The sequence below is a fragment of the Anoplophora glabripennis genome, unplaced genomic scaffold (assembly GCF_000390285.2).
Source record: "Anoplophora glabripennis isolate ALB-LARVAE unplaced genomic scaffold, Agla_2.0 scaffold113, whole genome shotgun sequence".
NCBI classification, from domain to species: Eukaryota; Metazoa; Arthropoda; class Insecta; order Coleoptera; family Cerambycidae; genus Anoplophora; species Anoplophora glabripennis.
The window spans coordinates 317,370-339,790 of NW_019416240.1; the positions used below are offsets into that span (position 1 = coordinate 317,370).

Genomic DNA, 22,421 nt, shown 5'->3' on the forward strand with positions numbered 1-22,421 from the left:
TGGTAAATAACAAATGTTTTAACTCGAGTGGATTCTTGCTTTTAATAAATTTTTTGTTTTTTGTGTAGACAGTTCTCTGCGATGTATGTACGTGTTAATAATTGCGAACATCATGTAAAATGGCCTGTCAATACAGAATTAACGGACATGGCTGTTAATGGAACTGCTGATGAAAACAGTGAGTGAACAGTACGTCTTTACGTACAGCAATATGTGTAAACAGAGCCAGCCGAGCTATCGATAGAGTCAGCGGTTCTAAAAATGTTTCTTCGTATTATTGTGGTTAAGTTAGTACGTAAAATTTGTATTTGCAAAAAATATTTCAGCCAATGGGAGTTTTTTTACTCTTTATAGGTCTAGAGACGTATTTACAATGTTATCTCAATAGAGATGTTTAAGATTTTTAAAATAGTTCTCAGTAGGGTAACTTTCATGAATTGTAACAAATACAAATTATTTCTTTGGTACCTATAGTCTTTCTGAAGTCAGTTGAACATGTATAAAAACGCCTAGCAATAAAATTTAACGAGTTTCATAAGCGTCCCTAAAAAAGTTTTCTGCTAAAGCTAAAAAATAATATTAATTTGTATAAAATATGTAGAAAATTTCTATTATATGTTCATTTGGCCAACTTATTTTAATTATTTATGTCTTCAAACAATGTTATTATATTGATGGTCAATTTTTTTGGTTGACATATCAAAAAATATTTACATTTTCATTGAAATGTATTACTGCTCGCCAAAAACCAACGGGAACATAATTATCATTGCCAGGAAAGGATGAGGAAAGGTTGTTAGTTTAGGTTAGAAAAGTTATTAAATAAAAATAATCAGCAATAAAATAATTCCGCATTGCTGCACTGCACTGCTAGGTAATTTGTTAACTGAAATTTATGGCCAGTTGCCCAGTGCGGCTGTGTTTGCGCAGCGTTTGCCCTCGCTCGCATTCTTCAACTGGGCGTTTACATTGCCACCACTTCCACGTTTAGTTCGACCAGACCTGTATACGGGTATAGCTAAATAAATATGGGAAGAAGTTAAATATTTCAATGCCGAGTTGTTGTGTAGCGACCGAACCTGGTATATACTGCCTAGCCTTTGGTCTTCAATTGAGATCGGAAAGACTATAAAAACAGGATATTCAGGAAACATTCTCTATTTGGGTTTGCTTATTTGCTATTCAGTATTCAGGTAATGATCTAGATGCATAATTATAGATTTTTTTTCTTGCAATTTGTTTGTTTCCTTTAATTTTCTCTAGCGCATACTCTTATGAAACATCCAATGCGTAGTCAAACACAAGCGTGTATAAATATTTTTTTTTTGTTTATTTTTTCCTTTACAAATAAGTGCTGAACATATGTTCAGTATATAGGTAATATTTATTTAAACGTGTACAACATTAAAAAATATTTATAAAATAGCACAATTTCGTACTTTGTAACAACCCGAACAATATGAACCAGCAAAGCTATAAGCGTAGATTACAGAAAACTATGTTGATAAAGTTTTTGACTAAAGGTAATAATATGTACCTACTACAGGATACAACTTACTAGTGAAATTATTTAATAGATGGCGACGTATAAATAAATGTATTATAAAAACTATCAGTACATACTGCATTCTCTTTTATGCATATGCGCTCTCTTATACGTCTACCCTAGGTATACGTTTTAATTGTTAACTAACACAAGAAGTAAAACTTTCAATGCTCTTTCAAATTCAACTACAAGCTGAATTTTGTAACAAAATTGATAACTTGATTCTAATAATTGTTTTACTAGACTTTACTTCAAGTGAAACTTAACAAGAGAGAAATAATAAATACAAAATAAATATTGGGGTTCACTTCTTATCGACCTATTTTCGAATAAACTATTAATTTGGCAACATGGCACACACAGACAAGTTGACTGACATCCATTTACGTTATTTTTTTATGAGTTGTTTTCGTAGTAGTATACAACAACATTAAACATTTCCAAGTAAGTAAAACAAACTATCCAACAACGAAACAAAAAATCCGAAGCACCGAGGACTAACTACATGCCGGCAGATGAACGAATCAGATGACAGGCCGTAATGCGTTGATCCCTCCATTGGCTGCTCGAGGCACATTCAACAAGTGCGCCCTCCACTCTAGTCAGTGCACTCTGCCGCGACCGACTGACTAATCGCGCGGGCAGGAACCCTGCGCTCGGTCCCTGTCGCGGACTGTCCGGGCGGTCGCCTTTTCTTGTTGCTCTTATGCAACCGATGAGGGCGGCGTTGCCACGTTGTTCGTCGCCATCTAGTCTAGGGAATTTCAGAAGATTCGCGCATACAGGGTGCCTCGAAGCACTAAATGACGTCACTAATTTACGCAATAAACACCCGTTTTAACACATCTACGTTGGGCGCCAAACTTTAATAATTAATTACTTATTTTCTCTAAGAAGTTTCTTACTTTACAACTTGTCAAAGATGGTGAACCCTTCATAAAGAGATCTTAAATGATTTTCCTGCAAGCCAGCATTTGGCATTCGTTAACAATTCCTGTGAAGTAAGCCTTGAGGGAATGGATATAAAAACATCGTGAATGAGGCCCTAAGATCAGGACATGCTTAAGTGAAGGATATGCTGAATGAAGATAATAAATGAAATCCTGAGTATGAACAAGATTAGGCTGAGAAGTAACATAACTTTTAAGTGAAAATAACATGTGTAGAGCATGAAAAGTAGAAAATTTGATCTGCGAGTTTGCAACTAGGAAGAAACTAGCCTCCTTGGTTAAACTTTATAGATATGAGAGAATTAAGGGAGAGATATATTGACACGAAGGAAATACCATGGAAGTACAGTAACAAACTCGGCATTGTACTTAGTACAGTACGGGTCGAAGACCGAGCTGGATACTACATCTTACATCTTTAGGAAATGGGAAACTTTCTTTTTAATACTTTACTTGATATCTCCATTTTCCAAGTGGAAACGGATACAATGGTGCAAAAGAAAACAATATGGAGAATTATAGGAATAAGCGGATCAATATTCATAATCACGAGTCCTTCAAGGCATCGACAAATCCGAAGATCACGTCTAAAGTGGCATGGGAATGTTTGAAAGAATTTCTGGCGGACTACAATAAGTTAACTCTAATATGCTTGCAGGGACAATCGGATGTGAGACAAGGAAAGTACTGATTTGGTACCTGTTCTAGGAGTCTCAAGAACCACAGTACGAGATCAAAGAGGAGAATGGATCAACAATAAGCATAAGTGATACTGGAACAACTAACCCAGGCACCAACCAGATCCACCACATCGTCATGTGTTTTCAATGCCATAACTGCTGTTAGTACCTCTGGCCTCTATCACATCACACTGTTCTACCTTAGATTAAACTTATACTTACGTACGAAGTAATTAAGCAGATTTTTTAGGACTTTATACGAAGAATAAATCTGCTTAACAAATATACAGACAGTGGGAAGAGTAATATGCCAGAATGGCAGCAGTTTTCGGGAAGTTCAAAAGAATTATTGGTGTAGAAAATGTATATTTTGGGTACGCATATTTTCTAAATGAGTTATTTGTATATCGATGGACAATATGTGTCTTGTGCCTCAGATGCTTTCATTTTGACACAGATAGCAGCTACCTATCCTATGAGCAACTTCAAAAATTAAATCGTGTTCGATTTGATAAAAATACTGCAGTTGTATAGTCTTTGCGAAGTCAGTTGAACATGAAAAAAACGCCTGGTAATAAAATTTAATGACTTTCATAGGCGTCCCTAAAAATGTTTTTTGCGAAAGGTAAAAAATTATAATAATTTGTATATAATGTGTGGAAAATTTCTATTATATGTTCATTTGGCCAACAACATATTTTAATTATTTATGTCCTCAAACAATTTTATTATATTGATGGTATATTTAGTGTTGTTCCATTTCAAAAGGTCTCCAAAATTCCATGTTGTAATAATATTAGTAAACAAAATATCACTCTTATTTCTCCCTTTCGCAATTGTAATTATGAATGATTAATAGAATGGTGCCTATAATAAATTCAAATTATCTGAATCACACCAAATTCCGCATTGCTGCACTGCACTGCCAGGCGATTTGTCGACAACTGAAATTTATGACGCAGTCGACCAGAGCAACTGTGCGTGAACACCGTTTGTCCGCACGCGCATACTTCAATTGGGCGTATATATTTCTACCACCTGCACGTTTAGTTCGACCAGACCTGTATATGGGTATGGCTAAATAAATATGGGAATAAGTTTTTCAAATATTTCAATGCCGAGTTGCGTAGCGACCGAGCCTGGTACATAATGTCAAGTTCTTAGTTCTTCAACTGAAATCGAAAAGAGTATACCTATTCCAAGGCGTCTTCCCTAGGGTTACCAGATCTATTTCATAACAAACCCGGAGATATGACCCGTTTGTATAATTGACGCCTAAAAAAAAAGGTTCTGCAATTGCAATCGGACCGACAAATCGATGTCTATATAAAAAAAAGTCACAATCAGGAAATATATATTTTGTGACACGGGGAAATGGATTTTGATATATAAAAAAAATAACCAGAAAATGTCGAAAAAATCACGATTTTGCTGCAACAAACAAGACCCAGAGGAATGACATGTTAACCCGGAGCCCGAAGATGTACCATCAAAACCTGGCAAGCCTACGTCTCCCCCATTTCTCTCTTGCACCTATCTAATTTCTGGTGTTCTGAAACCCCAGAAAATATTTGAGGTTATGTTGCCATACGTGTCATCAAAAATTATTACCTATTTCTGTAATAGTATCTCTGAACCAAAAAATTGCGATCGTAGAAATTGTTACAAGAAAATTATACTTATTTTTCGCTTCTTAAGTCTAAAGTAGCATCAGCATCTCACCAAAGAAAATAACACGGATGACATCTCACTAATAATACTCACTCGCCTTGAGATGAAAAGCATATTACATTTAACAACTAAAAATTTTAAAATACTCCTTATTTCGGCAGATGCCCTTAGTTTAATAAACTTCATTTACTAAGGCCATTTACATTATTTGCTCTCTAATGCTATGATATGAAAAAAAATGAAATATTAAAAGAAATTAATTAGACTAACTATAATGACAATGAAAGAGCCAAATGCGGTGGTCGGTGGTAATAACGTTAGAAGGTTTTGAAACATAAAATCGCGTTGGGAGTGACAACATGCATACAACATTAAGGGAGAGAATCCCACAACAACTTCTGATAGTGAATCAGAAGCAACATGGAGTGACTCACCACCATAAACGAGTCAGTGGAACTCGAAAGGGTGGCTACAATGCATCGAATGTTATACCGCATGATAACGAATATTATTTCTTCTCATGACACCGACAATTTCCGAAATATGTTAACAAAATGAATTCTTCCCTCTAAAAAAGTTGTGTTTGGTCCTGCGTCAATTTTCTCGGGCGACGCGGCAACGCCGCTTTGCGGTAGCCGGCTCGTAAGGCGAAACGCGGATGCGCCCGCTCGTGCCGGCCGTTTACAACCCGACTATCTCCGCATAATTCGATAATGAGGTTTCCGAGCTCGGAAAGCGCAGCGGTGGCGGGTTTTATCGTCGCCTGGAAATAAAAGGGTCGTATCGTAAAACTATCCACTCCGGCTCTATTCAGGAGCCTAATTTTGACGACAGGGGATAAAACGCCGGATTAAATCACAGTTTCGTTCGAGAAGATACGCAGCGATACGGAACTGATATAGAGGGCGCTGACGGGAAGGGAAATGTTTTAGGGAGCCGGATTGGCGCTAAACTGTCAGTCTGGTGCTGTCGAATTAATATGGGGCAGGTCTTATGAAGATAGGCAGTTACGAAAACAAATATTCATAAAGTAATATCATTGGAGTGCTATGCATTTCATATCCACGAATTGAGTTTCGTCCGGTTCGAAGGACCATTATGTGCGTTGTATAATAATAATAATAATACATAATAATATTTATTATTATTATTTAATAAAAGAGAGAGAAAAAAAAAACAGTTACTGACACTTATAGTCTAACAAACATTGAATACAATAAATACAATAATATGACATTTAAAACTGGAATTCCAAAAATTCATCGACGGTATAAAAACAGTGGATTAATAGCATTTCTTTTACTTTTCTTTTAAAAGCTGTTACGCTAACAATATCCAATAGCAGCGTGGTAACTTATTGTACAATTTAATACCCGTGTACATGGGGTTCCTTTGGGGTAAAAGCAAATCATTCTGCCCACAAGTATTATACTCGCGATGAAAGTTATTTTTTACAAAATCATCATAGTGTACCTTAACATACAGAAATATTCCAGCAATATACACGCAAGGCAAGGTGTAACACCCGCAAACTTTTGAAATATGGTCTACATGAAACAAAAGTACTTATTCCCACAATATTACGTATACCTTTCTTTTGTAATTTGAAAACTCTTTCACAGTAGGGAGATGAACCCCAAAATACAATTCCATAAGACAACTTAGAATAAAATTGGCCATAATAATTCTAGAGTAACACTCTCATGTTTGCAATACCTCTCACAATCAGTCTGTAAAGCGCATAGCACACAGGAGTTAGTTTTTTACACAGTTCTACAATGTGTTTATTCCTACCCAGAAATGCCATATAATAACGAGCGTTCAAATAAAAACGGTCAAGTTGGTTCTGAAAATTTGGACGTAGGGCGTAGCAAATGAACTTAAACGTCATCTGTCAAAGCGCTATATCGCCGCTATCAATTTGAATATTTTCGTTTCAAAAAGCGTTTAAAATGGTGTTTTCTCAAGAACAAAAAGTGTTTATCATAGAGTCCTACTTTAGAAATGGACGCAAGATTGATGGAATATGGAAGTATTCTATTGAGGAATGTTTCATAGAATTTCAAAATCAATTTCCCGGCGTTGTTGAGTACAAAATTTTTCAAAGTGCAGTTCAGCGTTGTGTTAATGTTTTTCGTGAAACGGGCAGTGTAACAAGAAAAGAAGGAAGCGGCCGACCTAAAAAGCGGACTGAAGAATTAAAAGAAAATGTCCAACAAATAATGGAAAATGCGCCAAGAACTTCTGTACGTGTTTTATCACAAATGGTGGGAGTATCAGTCGGTACCTGCCACACAGTGTTAAAAAAAGATTTGCGTTTGTTCTCCTATCGTTTAACTTGTCAGCAAGAACTTCATGAAGTTGATTTTCCGCGACGGGCTGTATTTTGTGAATGGTTTTTAAACAACTACGGTGAACTTCATAATATCACCTTTTTTTCTGATGAAGCCTGGTTTCATTTAAGTGGTTACGTAAACTCACAGAATATGAGAATGTGGTCTTCTGAAAAACCAGATAACTTTTTTGTCGAGGGCCCTCTACACGCTCAAAAAATTGGAGTTTGGTGTGCTCTCAATCGAAGGAGGATTTATGGACCTATTTTTTTTAATGGTACTCTTACTGCGCAAAGGTATAGAGAAGAAATTATCGCTCCTTTTGTTAACCAGCTGGAAGAAAACGAAATTACAAACTTTTACTTTCAACAAGATGGCGCAAGGGCACATACGGCAGGCGAGACGATGAATATGTTGAGGGAAGTTTTCCAAAATCGACTAATAAGTCTCAATGCTGAACATGAATTTCCACCGAGGTCATGTGATATTACGCCGTGTGATTTCTTTTTGTGGCCTTACCTTAAAAACACTATTTTTGAACTGCCTATTCCTGATTTAAACCATCTGCAGGCTCGACTTATAGACAAGATTCGTGAAATTAACAATACCCCGAGCATCTTAGAAAATGTCTTTAATTCTTTGAGGAACAGGTGTGAAAAGTGCTTGGAACAAGGAGGGGGACACTTTCAGCAGCTGCTTTAATTTATTGTTATAACAAGGAGGGGGACACTTTCCGCAGCTCCTTTAATTGTTTGTTATTGTTATCACGATTATTCTTTAAAATAAAGTTATATAGTCATTAACGTTATTGAAACTGACAGCTGCTATACAGCTCGTTGAGAAATGAGGTTAAGTTGGTCGCTATAAGCTACTCCCTACGTCCAATGTGTCAGAGCCAACTTCGACCTTCGTTTTTATTTGAACGCTCGTTATAAATGCCAAGAAATTTAGTGGATGCCACACTAAAGATTTACCATTAAGTTTTAGCAAATAATTTTCATTATCATCTTTTATCGTTGGCTGAAAATGTATAAATACTGATTTCTCACGATTCAACAAAAGTTTATTACGCTCAAACCAAGATGAAAAGAGTGCAATGTTATTCCGAGTGTCAGCAATCCTTCGCGTTTAAAAGAGTATTATCGTCTGCAAACATTACAAGGAAACATGATGACACGTCTGGTAAATCATTTACAAAAAGCAAAAATAATAAAGGGCCTAAAATAGAGCCTTGTGGCAATCCTCGTAAGACAGAAAATTTATCCGACTGTGTCGAGTCTATCTGAACTAGTTGCAAGCGATCTATCAAATATGAATTAAGCCCCTGAAGCCATACCTATTGAGCTTCAAGAGAAGAATTGTACGGTCCACCAGATCGAACACCTTGTTTAAATCCATAAAGATGCCAAAGCATTTTTTATCACAGTCCAAATTACAATATAACCAGTCCAGAAATGAAAGAATTGCAGATTTGGTGGACTTACCCACCCGAAAACCATGCTGCTCATTACATTATTATATTTCATTAGCTGATTCTCTTTTGTGGTAAAGATACATAAATACAACAAAAATTGAGTAGGTATTTATAACATTTGCTATCACAACGATTTCAGTACCTACAATGAAGAAGAAAAGAATAAGTGTTATAATTACGTTATTTACAGTAAAATTATTCGAGAATACTTTTATTTAAAATATTAGAATACGTATTTGTATGTTAGGCAACCAGAATTACAACATGTGTCACAGATCATTGAATTGTGTATTATGGTGATATAAATGGCAGATTAAGTAGATAAATTAATTTCCTTTATTATTACGCATTTTCATTTAATTGATTCTCTTACTTAAATACATCCACAAGCTGTAACTTTGTGTATAATTTGTTATTTTAAAATCTTTTAGACATGCTACATTACTGTTGGTATTTCCTTTCAAACTTCGTTTTATGTAAGAAAAATATGAAATGCCAATTTTCCGTAACTGCCGGTAGGTATTCAGTTGCAATTACAATTACACATTAAAAAAAACTTATAGGCTGTTATTGATCATTGTAGTTATGCCACTTGCCGTACAATACCGATCACCTTATCAATAATTATACTTTACGAATAAAAGGTTACAATTCCGTATCATCAGATCGATCACCGCAACACCTCGTATCAGGCGAAGGAATCGAGCGTGCGCCGCGTCCGCGACCGGCATTTGTTTTAATGAAAACAATATCCCAACAAACGAAAACGCGGCCGGGGGCGATCCGATTGACGGTTTGGACTTCCAGCCGGTAGATACCGCCACTCGTTGGACGGGACGACGGGCGGACAGTTACATCTGCCAAATGAAGCGAGCCGCATCCATAAAAAAAAATAACGATTGCCGTCGGCGTTGGATCGCGGGCGATCCTGCGATTCGACGGAGGAGTCAAGGCCGGTACGATTGGGGATGGCAACATCGAAATTTTCCTCGGATTTGCTTTTCTTGAAGTGTATTTTTTTGTGTAATATTCTGATGAAATATACAAAATATTTAAAATAGTTATAATAAAGGGTCTTATCATATCTACAGCAATGGAAATTTAATGATCCTTCAAAACTTTTCTATTTCATCATGAGACATCCTGTATAATGAGAATAAGTGAATAGCCTTTGAAATTTTGTACTCGTAACTCAGTTTTACAATGTGAACAACTTCTAATAACTATGTAATATGTCAAAATACCCGTTGAGAAAATTTTAACAAGAATTTATTTTTAAATTTCCGAGGCATAACTTAAAATTTAATCATTACCACCTGGATTAAAAAGTCGGAACGTAGGGTTGCCAACAAAAGAAAGAAGTATATCAAGCAGGCCAACTTTAGAATTTTGCAATTTTGTTTATATCAGAAATTGCGAGAAAAGTATTTTTTCCGCAACAATATTAAAAAAGATAGCGGGGTACACTAATATTATATAGAATTAGTCAGTAACCCTGCTCAAATTTGTTTGCAATACTCGCCCTACTAATATCTGCCGTTTTGCTGGAAATTAATAGTGGAAACCAATTTTGCCTCACACTTATACAGGGTGTCTCATAATTAGCTGCCAACCCTGAACAGGCCGATTCTATGATCAAAACTAAGTAAAAAAGTTCATATGAACATAGGTCCGGAAATGCTTCCTAAGGGCACAGGGACCCATTGAAGAGGGAGGAATGGAAATCATTTTTTTGCAATATCTCTCAATCGCGTTGTGATAAATGAATGAAATTTGGTATACACAGCTAAATTTTGATGAGCAATTTGATGGACTAATCCATTTATTTCCACAAGGTCCATTGGGGTGGGTACGGGGGGGCCCTTGGTACTTTGCGTGTGTAACTTTTTCATCTTTGACTTTTTAACAAATTGGACAGCAAATTCCGTTTTCCCGAACTGTTTTACGTTAAAAAGGTACTCTTGTTTCAAATCGTTATCTTTAACGGTTTCTGAGAAAATCGCTCTTGAATTAATCCCACTTTGGTCAATTTCATAGTAATTTAAACAAAATTATCAAGGTATTCTTATGTCAAAGTATTGTCAACCCGATTGCCAATTTAATAGTTCTAAGCGAAAAAAATGGAAGAGTTTACGGGACAAGAGTTAGTTGATATGATATTTATTTATGGCTTTTGCGATGGTAATGCTGCAGCGGCAGAACGCGAGTACGGGAGAAGGTTTCCAAACCGAAGGCTGCCATCAAGGAGGACATTCCCTACGGTATTCCGCAACTTAGCTGCAACCGCCACTTTTCGAAAGGCACCGGGTCAAGGACGTCCCAGGATTAATAGGGAAGCGGAGGTCCTTGACGCTATTGAACAAGATCCTACGACTAGCATACGGAACATTTCAAGGCAAATAAATGTTCCTCGGCCAACGGTACTACATATCTTAAAGATTTCCTTAACAGAATTGATTAGATGTGCTACTAACATTTCAGGTTGGAAGAATATTAAAGCGACAAGGTCTACATGCCTATCACTATCGACGTGTACATGGCTTGATACCAGAAGATTTTGCGCCACGTATGCAATTTTGTCGCTGGATTTTGTCGCTGGACAACGAGCAAGCTTCCAAAATTTTGTGGTGTGACGAAGCTACTTTTACCCGAAATGGAAAATTAAATTTTCATAATTCTCATTATTGGGAAGAAGAGAACCCACATGTTGTTCGGAGAACAAACTTCCAGCAACGGTTTTCCATAAATTTATGGGCGGGAATAATTCACGACACTCTGATTGGACCTATTGAAATTCCACAACGTCTCAATTCAAATCTTTATTTAAACTTACTTCAAGAAAATCTTCCCCAAATTCTCGATGATCTGCCTCTAAATTTACGACGTAACATGTTTTTTCAACACGATGGAGCCCCGGCACATAGTGGTCGCAATGTTCTAAATTTCCTAAACGAAAATTTCGCTGGACGGTGGATAGGGAGGCACGGACCGGTAGCTTGGCCGCCGCGTTCTCCCGACCTAACCCCGCTGGACTTCTTTTTCTGGGGATATCTAAATCAAAAAGTTTACGCCACCGAAGTCGATACCCGTGAGGAATTGCTGCAGCGTATCAATGATGCAGCCAATGAAATTCGTCAAAACCGTTTTAGCATCTTAATAGCTTCGAGAAGTGTTACACGTAGGGCAAGACTTTGTATCAGAGAAGGTGGAGGGTTTTTTGAACAGTTTTTAAAATAGCTTGTTGTCTGTTATCAAAATTAAGTTTCCATCTTATGATCCCTTCGAAAAGTGACGGTTGCAGCTAAATTGCGGAATACAGTGAGGAATGTCCTCCTTGATGTCAGCCTTCTGTTTGGAAACCTTCTGCCGTACTCGCGTTCTGCCGCGCAGCATTACCATCGCAAAAGCCATAAACAAATCATCATATCATAATTGTTCTACATCAATAATGTGTATTACTGATTACGTATTAAATTATTATTATTATTTTTTGTTTAAATTACTATGAAATTGACCAAAGTGGGATTAATTCAAGAGCGATTTTCTCAGAAACCGTTAAAGATAACGATTTGAAACAAGAGTACCTTTTTAACGTAAAACAGTTCGGGAAAACGGAATTTGCTGTCCAATTTGTTAAAAAGTCAAAGATGAAAAAGTTACACACGCAAAGTACCAAGGGCCCCCCCGTACCCACCCCAATGGACCTTGTGGAAATAAATGGATTAGTCCATCAAATTGCTCATCAAAATTTAGCTGTGTATACCAAATTTCATTCATTTATCACAACGCGAATGAGAGATATTGCAAAAAAATGATTTCCATTCCTCCCTCTTCAATAGGTCCCTGTGCCCTTAGGAAGCATTTCCGGACCCATGTTCATATGAACTTTTTTACTTAGTTTCGATCATAGAATCGCCCTGTTCAGGGTTGGCAGCTAATTATGAGACACCCTGTATAAAAAAATAAGGCTGGCTCGCGTATTTTGCATAAAGCAAAGCCAGTCATCCCAACTAAAAATAAACTCTGCAATTCCGATTGTATCACAATTTGCGGTAAACGAATGGTGAAAAGAATTTTTTCCCGGCGTTGCAATTAAAGAAGAGAGAGACTTATTAAATTTATAATTATAAAGTTAGCGAGCCACCCCATCTAAAAATAAACTTTTTGCAATTTGCTGTATAAGTGTATATCGTATAGGAAGGGTTAAAATTAGTGTTTTCCTGCGCTCGTAGTTAAAAAAATGTTGGTTCGCTAAATTTAATAAGTAAATTCCGGTAATAATGATTACTTTGAAGACTATAATTATTTCTATACAAGTTTTACGCGATACAAAATGTTAAAAATTAAAATGAGTTTGCCACACAGCTAAATAAATCTGAAACAGACAGACACACCATTTTCAAGAAAAACTGATTTTCATACAGTACTGCACGTTAACGTCATCCTATCTCAACTTTCCAATTGTTAAGTATGGAAGTAAATGCTAAATAAGAAAGCTGTAACTATCTATCAGCTAGAAATATCATATAATATAAAGAGTACTTATCAAAAGTGTGATTAATAACAAGACCCTTAAATGAACTTTTTTAAATGGAATACTCGGTATATTATTTCATATTTGAGTATAATTATTTTTCAGAATTACAGTGATATATGGTTTGAAGAGCTTGTCGCTAAATGGTAAGGAAGATACAACTACATTAAACTTATGGCATTGTCTAATGGCAATGTGGTGTTTACCATCGGTTTCTTAACGCTGCATTTTATGGTTACGAGAACATTTATTTTCTTATTTTAGTCAGTATGTAAGTTTCCGAGATATAAAAAACTAAGTTTTTTATTTTTTACTTTACATTCGACTGCTCCCATTCCCATGATAGAATCTACTGATGAAATTCTAGTATAATGAAAATTGCAAAAAGTTTGATTTTAAATGTATAGTTGTCCGCTAACTTTATGGAAAGTTAGCGAACCACCCTCTATTTTCAATGAAATATAAAAAATGACGTCAAAAAAAATTGTTCGCTATTCGATTAGACAAGTTCTGGTACAATCAGAATTGGAAAAATGTTAGTAAACTAAAAACTTATGTCTTGGACAAAAAGTTGTTGGATTAGAACAAAAATCTTTAGTAATAAGCGCACAAAGGTCTAAGCCAGAAAACCGGAAAGAAAAATTGTATTTTTCAAATCAAAGCGTGGATTCGTCTATCCAAGAACAGACTGTATATCTAGTTAGAAAAACATCAATAAGAAAGTCAAACCCGTGACTGACCTTGTGACAAAACGAAAACATTGCTTATTTACCTATTCCTAATTAAAATACAGTTAAATTTGCTGTATTGTAAAAAATGTTTAATTCAAAACTTCTTTCAAAACGATGAATAAATACAAAATTCATTTTACTTTGAAATGAAGAGGTCAGATGGTATTAAGAATCTTTTATCGAAGGCTGAATGAATATTTAGGCGGAAGCAAATGGTAACGTTCTTTTAGTGAATTGAAAAAAGTCGGGCTCTATAAACGGATAAACTAGATTTAGCAATTTCTGAAGTTACTTCTAGATTTATTAAACTGAACATCTACATAATTATATCGCAAGTAAGTTAATTTTGTGTTATCTACATCTCAACATAGGAAAATAAGAGCTTTATGTATCAAAGAGATTGCTACATTTAAAACTCGAATAATGGCAAATTAATGGAGATAGTAAACACTATTCCTTAAGCCAATTTCTGTCTCAAGAAGAGTATACCCTCTCAGTATCAACCAGCCTTATGAGCTTTAGCAGAAAATGTTTGAATAATGCGATATTTCGAGTTGTATCGTTATTCGTGAATAATATTAATATTTTCTATTACCACAATTTTTCATTTGTAACGTTATTTTGAAATTAAATAATAATTGATTAAACTGATTATGTTAGGAACACCGAACTTGCGATACATTTCAACTTTATGAAGCTAAAGTACAGTAATTCTTATTTATTTCAGACTAAACCAACAAAAAACAGCCCTAGCAGGTAGTGTTCATAATATTACCGCAACTAAAGTTACAAGGGTTTGCCTTAGTACCGCAGAAATAGTACAGTCCCTACGATATTTGTTGAGATAGAAGTCCAAGAAGACCCCTGCGAAACTTTCTTTGAATTAACTGCATTGGATACCCGAGGTAGAAATACATTGGTGGCGTGATATTCACTGTAGGTAACAGCTTGTAGTGGATAGGTACTGTGTTTGCAGTAACGAAGGTGTGTTTCTTCGTAAGTGTATCGTCCTGTGCATTTTCATTGTAATTTCTTATTAAAATAAATCAATTGAGGTGAAAAATAAAATAAATGAATTTAATTCCATTCGAAGAATATCGTGTTTAACGTGTATAATTATTTTAAGACAATTTTTTCAAATGAAAATAATGTACAATTAAAAAAACCGTATTGTAGCTGCTACAGGAGTATCTTTAGCCACTATAAACAGAATCTTAAGTGAAAATGTCGAGTAACAAGCTCTAACCAATGGTGATGGTGAAGTAAAATTTAGTTCTAAATAACACAAATGCATATTAGAAACATTATTTTATTTTATAATTTTACCGTATAATATATATTTTAATATTCTGACTAGAAAAATTTCAAGGCACGCCTTTACCGCGGTAAATTGTTACAGTAGTTCCGATAACAGAACTTTATTGGCTTATTCTTTTCTTGGAATTCTATCTCAACAAATATTGTACGGACTGTACTTGTATTTTATTGCATTTTTTAGACTTACACCAGAGATATTGAGAATTGAACATTTTTATGTTGGTACATAAGTAAAAGTATATTTATTAGTAGCATACATCTTATTTATCATCGATAAAATCACAATTACTTATAAAGCCTTCTAATATTCATTATAGCTATATACTGCATAAAAAGTACTACTGTAAAAAAACTAGCTGTTACTTGCAATAAACAAAGAACAAAACTGGGAAATATACAACCATTTTGCCATTTCCCCCCTCCCCGTGTGAAGATACTGTTTAAAAGCAATATAAAGTTCTCACCAAATTTGAAATCGACTTCTCAAACAGGATACAGTCAGAAAACTATTTCACTTTGTTTACGTTTTGGGATATCTTAAGCGATTTTAGTTAATGATTTTTTAAAAATTCTTTCGTATACTGATGTGGAAGTAAATAAATTCAAAATTAAATGAAGATTACTATCATAACTAATAATTTTGACAAAGCTACATTTAGCTACAAAAAATAAACATATAAAATTTTTTACAAGAGAAGTGTTAAGTACTGTTTCTAGATTAACACAAAACTTTTTTAGTAATAGAGTTACAACCCAAAATAAAATGAGAAAAACATAATTTATATAAATAGTGATGTAAAGGCTCTCATGGAACGTGCCGCCAGTTACATTGACTTCTCTTAGTCTTAGGCTAGGAACCTTTGATCTGCTCTTCTTCTCGGGCTAGGTACTGTGGGGGCGGATCCGCATTACATACTTGTAGGGGTGGTCGCTTAAGCACAAAATAATACATACAGAAGCAAAACTTCATATTTCCTGCCAATATTAAGCATTTTTCTGGAAGTACCTTCGTCTATCTACCCTGAGATAACTTAATAATTTGCCAAATAATTATTAAACGTTTTAGACTGATCGCAATAATTATACATACATATGACACAGTGGCAATATGTTTTATTAGTCTGCATTTGCCATTACAGATTTATCACATCCAGCGAATCCCTACTAACGAATAAATATTACACAACTTTGTTCAGCACAGCTATTTGCTGAAACCATCTTATAATGTTTGCTATGCATTTCAATTTTTATTTGAGTTTTTCTGCCATTGAAAAACAAAAATTTAACTAATGGAGTCTAGACAGAAATACAATTTTAGACAGTATTTAATATCTTAGGTCCATAAGCACATTCTACTATTTGCCAAATGGAATCACCAGTGTCAGTAATTGGCTACTTCTTCGTCTTCAATCATTTCCAATGCCTTCCAGATTTTTAAATAGAAACAAAAGCTTAAAAAAATTGCATAAATAAATATTCTGCATTATAAACCAATGCTGAATAAGGCTATGTCACCACATTTTTAATAAAAAAATTTCCAATAAGATTTTTCCAAAAATCGCAGCAAACCACAGACTGCCAACTAGATCATCGTTATTGGTTTAACAATACATCTAGTTCTAGAAGATCAGTATCAGTCTCGGTATTAGTATATAAAAAAATTAATTATTCCAATCGTACATCCCACAAAAACATTAGGGGGTGTTGTCTTGGTTCTTTATAGGCCACATTGTATATTTCTCTATTCTTCGTCATGTATCAGGTTTCACACTTTAGGTACTGCCAAAAATATAGCCCGAAGTCGCAGGATTTGATTTCACTAGAATAGACGATTTCAACAAGAATTGCACTTCTGCATGTATTATTGTGTAGCTTAAGCGCAAATCTACAGTAATCACAACGAAGCGCCAACGCAAATCTCACTCTATTGGCAAATTGTTCAGCTGAAATTGTTTGTATTTATCGGAATTATATAATCAATTGTGTGTTTGTCTTTTATGAAGGGAAAGAATGACCAGCCAAATTTGTTATTACTATTTTTTTAATTTGGAGTACCGACTTACTTGAAATTTCGATTTCAAAGTCAGAAATTCGATTATGAACTTAGTTTTTTTTATTTAAAAAAATATATTTTATTATTAGTTGTCGCATGTTTACTCTACTGTAAAAGTATTAAACTAATTCAAATAAATTTTTGATTGCAAAAAGCTATTGATGTTGATGAAATTTATGGAAATGACGGTCAACTCAAAGACCAACAGGTGTGCCAAAGGCCGTTTCGATTGACCGTGAAATTGTTGCTCCAGGTATTTGTTAATTAATTTCGTTTGTTTCCTTACAACTAATTGTTTAATTACTAAACGTTAATTTTAGAAGTTAGTATAATAGATATAGGTTCTAATTGATCCAAAGAAACGCATCAAAAAAAGAAAAATTTAAAAAAGTTAAAATTAAGTTGCCCTTTACAACTAACAATGTAGGACGTGCAAAACAGCGTTATAAACAAATTATCCCAAGGTCAGGCAAAAGCCGCTCGCGAATTCGCTCTTTTTGCATTAAATAGAACTAATTTTTACGGTAATTTTAAAAAAGAGAGAAATCTACGCCTCTTTGTTCTCAAGATGACTTTTTTTTTATAATGTTAATTGTTAATTAACTATTAAAAAACGGGTTAAACTTTTAATTCCGAAAAATTCCACAACAGTTCATGTAATAAACCCGTTAGCATTTTTTTTTAGAATTGGTGTGTGAGAGAAATTGGAGTGATTTTGACAAATGAGAGTGGACTGTAGTTAAAAATGCGATTTTATAGTTATTTACAAACACTTTACTTTGAGTTCTTGCAATTTTACATAAATAGAAATCACTTTTCCTAATACATGTAAGCAATCGGTACAGTGTTGCAGGGAGATCGATTTTGAATACGTCGTGTTCCAAGGGTCACAATTTTAGGTTTAAGGTAAGTTCATGCAGCAGCGATTTGCGAGTTGCGATTAACGATTTTACGATTTATGCGACAGAAATTTAACATTCGTTCATGTACATTCGCGAAAACTAGTTACTTTTAAATTCCTTGTGTTACTTGCCTTGCTATGCCATGCCCCAGTCAAAAAATTTAGATATTCTTGGGTAAACAAAATTAAACAACATAACCTAAGCTCACAAAATATTTTTGTGATTAATGATTACATACGCAGGACATTAGACAAGACCAAGACGTTCATAAATAAACATTCTGCAACGATGAATGTGGTAAACAACAGTGATTATCATTATGTTATTTATTGTCAATAGCGTAGAAGATTGTTAATAGCTTGGTATATTATAAGGAAAACAGAAAGCAGTTAGAAATGATCTTGTGTCGTGAGAGCATTATTTTAAAAAAAGAAAGACCAGAGGCCTATTTTTTTAAAGTAATTTTCTACATATTTTCACTTCATTTTATAAATGTAGAAAAGCGAAGAATGTAATAGCCAGAAAAGTAAGGAGAAAAAGTTGAAAGGTACTTGCAAAAAACAGGCCCCAGGGAGCTTATCATAATTTGGTAATGGAAATGAGATTACATGATACTAATAAGTATTTTAATTACTTGCGAACGGAACTGGACGGAATGGTCATGTGCAGTTTGTCAAAATTATTGCGATAATCGCCAAAAATAGAAACCTGCCCCCTATATTTAAATTTTGCGATTCTCGCAATATATTGAAATGAGGAAATGGATGTAAAAAATATTTTATTTCAACCAATCAAATTGAAATCCGCAAATAAATCGCAAATCGCTACTGCATGAACTTACCTTTAGAGTTGCGAAGAGCAAAGATCCGCATTTTTACGATTACTTATATCGAACTTCGAACTATAGTAGAGTCATATTCGATGCAAAGTGATGAATGTCAAGGGATCCAATGCAGTACGTTTTTAAGGGTTTTAGAAATTGAATAATTTCTTTATACATTATGAAGGGCTTGTTCCTATAAAAATTTCTTTATTCTCATAAACTATTTATTTTAAATGTAATTTATTATAAATCCAATTTGTTTTTTAAATTCCACATATGTACTACATTTTACCTCGGTACGCGCCACTGTTGTTTACTTGTTTTTTGAGGCGCTCTCTGATTTACAACCAAGCTCGCCAGGTTAGTATTTGACGTATAACCGACCACTTCGTACACTCGATGCACCTTGGCGACTACAGCTACTACCAGAACACAGTGCGTATGCAGCGGTATTTCAGATTTTACATTCAATTTCATTTTAAATTTAAAATGGTTCATCCTACGCCTCCTAAAAATGATGACACGATTTTCCTTTGATAAAAGACCGACAACTTTTTGCTCTACTTTGCATCGAATACGATTCTACTATAAACTTGTTGATCATCTACCACTGCGTGCGCACTAACCGTTCTCCTAGCATTAAAGGTTTTGACATTTTTACAAAGATTTAAAAAGAGCAACATTTTTCAGGATCTTAGTAAATTGAAAAATAAAATACTTTTCGAAATAACAACGAATTTGTCGCAAAATTCTGTGCCAATTTGCTAATATGACAGATTCCGTAAACGTTTAAAAAATAAAAAAACTATGTACGAAGATGGATAATATAGCCTGAACATTCAGTCAAAATTTGAGTTCATAATAAAAGTTCCGAGTTTAAAGTCGCATTTCCAACTATTTACTCGGAGTTCGGTGTTTAAAGTAAAAAGACGCAGTTCTGCATTTTCACAATCGTGTACCACAGAAATAAAATTTTCGGAAATATTGGAGGAGGAAATTCCTCGCAAAAATTTATTAAAACAAATGGAAAAATTTCAAATTGACCATTGCTAGCAAAATAATTAGCTAATGGGTTTAGATGATGTCATCTGAGGTGATAATCACAGTAGAAATTTTTTGTCCCTCTTTTTGTACGTACGATCAAAAAATGACCTTTTGTTTGTGCATATTTCGAAGCAAATCTCGGGTAACTTGGCTAGCGATTGTCAATGATTGCATAATTTCGCTCTCTTCTTCCGAACAATTTCAGTTCTTCTAAAAAGAAAAGCAATGCGTCTCTCGGAACGTCAAGAAGTCTAAACCGACGGCGACGGTGTGGCAACTAACCTTGAAAAAGTTCACCCGAAAATAGGATAAAATTTCGTGTGACTGAGCAAAACGAGTTAACTTTGACCTTCTCCCGCAGTTCAAATTAAATTCCGCACAGCGTCGGCATACTCGCCATTTTATTCAATTTGAAAGAGTGTATTCCAAGGGACACAAAGAGGAAATTGTGGTTATATATTTAACGGACCCCGCCTTAAAGAGAATCAATAAAATCCACACTTTTAGGTGAACTTACCGCCTCCAGAAAAACACCGGTTATCTGCCATGGCGCCAGGCCTTTCGAAACCCCATCCGAGCCTAGAAACAGAGAAAATCACATTTTTAGACAAAAAAAAAATACATAACAGATATCATCAGCCTCCAGACAAAATATCCTATTCTATGTACCTACTAATACTAGGTAAGTAATTGACTGTATAATATTACTGTTAAGATTTTATGTGAAGTTACTTATTTGTGGCACAGTTTTTTTTTCTTTAATTTATTGAGTATTTTACCAGATGTAATCAATATTTCAAAAAAATTGTAAAATAAACCAAAAAGATCGGTCAAACATTATTTTTCATGAAAATAATTTTGCCTAATTAAAAATCTCACACAGAAAAATGCAAATAAATACAAAAAATAAAATAAACATATATCGCGCACTTCAAAAACTTGCTGAAATTTGGAAAATCAATCTGTTTTCTAAACTGATAAGGACCTTTCATTTTTGATATTTTAATTTTATTTGCTTTTGCTTATTTCCATAATTAGAGATGATATATTTATTCTACACCAATGCAAACAATTAGAGGGTCAAAGGAATTTCCGAAATTTTTCCGTGATTTTTGACAGACTGTATTTAGGTGAGAAATAGTCGTATCGAGAATTAAAAAAGCATTTTGAAGCTCTAAAATTCTAGTTTTTAGATCTTTCTGTCGAAATTTTTTAGGAGCTACGGTTATCATGCGAGTCCACGGACTTGGAACAATTTTTTTCAGCTAAGCCATTGCGTGGACCAGATAGCTTATTTATTCAGCTTCAATTTCCTTCTTTTTAAATTTCGATACGACCATTTTTTATCGAAATATTGGACTTTTAATGGAAAAGGATCATTTTGTCTTCAATCATCGATATCTCTGCGACAAATGATCGTACAGAGAATTGAAGGGCAGTTTCGAAAACTGGAATAAACTTCCTATATTATGCTGACACTTTTCGGAAAAACAAATACACGAATTTTAAAAAACAGGAAAAAATGGGTAATTTGTGGTTTTTTAGATAATTGACGGCTAAATTAGAAATATTCAAGAAATGTTTAATGTTAAGCATGACATTTACAGTTCGATATACCCAGAAGAACCCTGTGAAGTTTTATCTCGATCTAGCGAACCGTTTCTTTGTTTCAAATAGTCAAACTTTTGGAAAAAATAAAGGGTCACGTTTTTTAAGCTTAAACATTTTATAATCATGATTAAAATGGAAAAATAATTTTTTTTTCTCACATTTTTACCGCAAATAACGTTTAATTGATGAATTTTTCATAAAAAAAATGAAACTTTTTTTCAGAGAAGAAAATGGGTAGTTTTGAAAAAAACTGTTTTTTAAGTGATTACACGTTTAAAAAATAAAAAAACTATGTACGAAGATGGAAAATATAGCCTGAACATTCAGTCAAAATTTGAGTTCATAATAAAAGTTCCGAGTTTAAAGTCGCATTTCCAACTATTTACAGGCTGCAGAAAAATTAATTAGATTTGTCTCAAAAAACGGTATGAATCAGGCTCGAAATCTGGTTTGGGTCATCAACTTTAATTTTAATTTAATTAAAAGTTGATGAACAGAGAAGCATAGGACGAAAAAGCCAAATCGTGCTGGAAATAATTGGATTTTGTTTTCTTCAATGTCCAGAAGGTTTTTCAAAAAAACAAAAAAACTATTTTTTTTCAAAAGTTTGACTGTTCGAAACAAAGAAACGGTTCTCTAGATCGAGATGACACTTCACAGGGTTCTTCTGGATATATCGAACTGTAAAAGTCATGGTTAACATTAGTCATTTCATGAATACTTCTAATTTAGTCGTCAATTTTCTAAAAATC

General features: G+C 34.3%; 1 protein-coding gene across 4 annotated transcripts in view; it reads right to left on the reverse strand.

Moving 5' to 3' along the window:
* The window catches only part of LOC108905970 (serine/threonine-protein kinase tousled-like 2), a 206,045-nt gene that overhangs the window by 167,549 nt on the left and 16,075 nt on the right, over positions 1 to 22,421 (reverse strand). For all 4 annotated transcript variants that reach the window (XM_023455863.1, XM_023455858.1, XM_018709070.2 and 1 more), the window contains exon 2: positions 20,576 to 20,637. In XM_023455863.1, coding sequence (XP_023311631.1) covers positions 20,576 to 20,606 — 31 coding nt within the window. In that variant the 5' untranslated portion in view covers positions 20,607 to 20,637. The remainder of the gene's footprint in view (positions 1 to 20,575; positions 20,638 to 22,421) is intronic.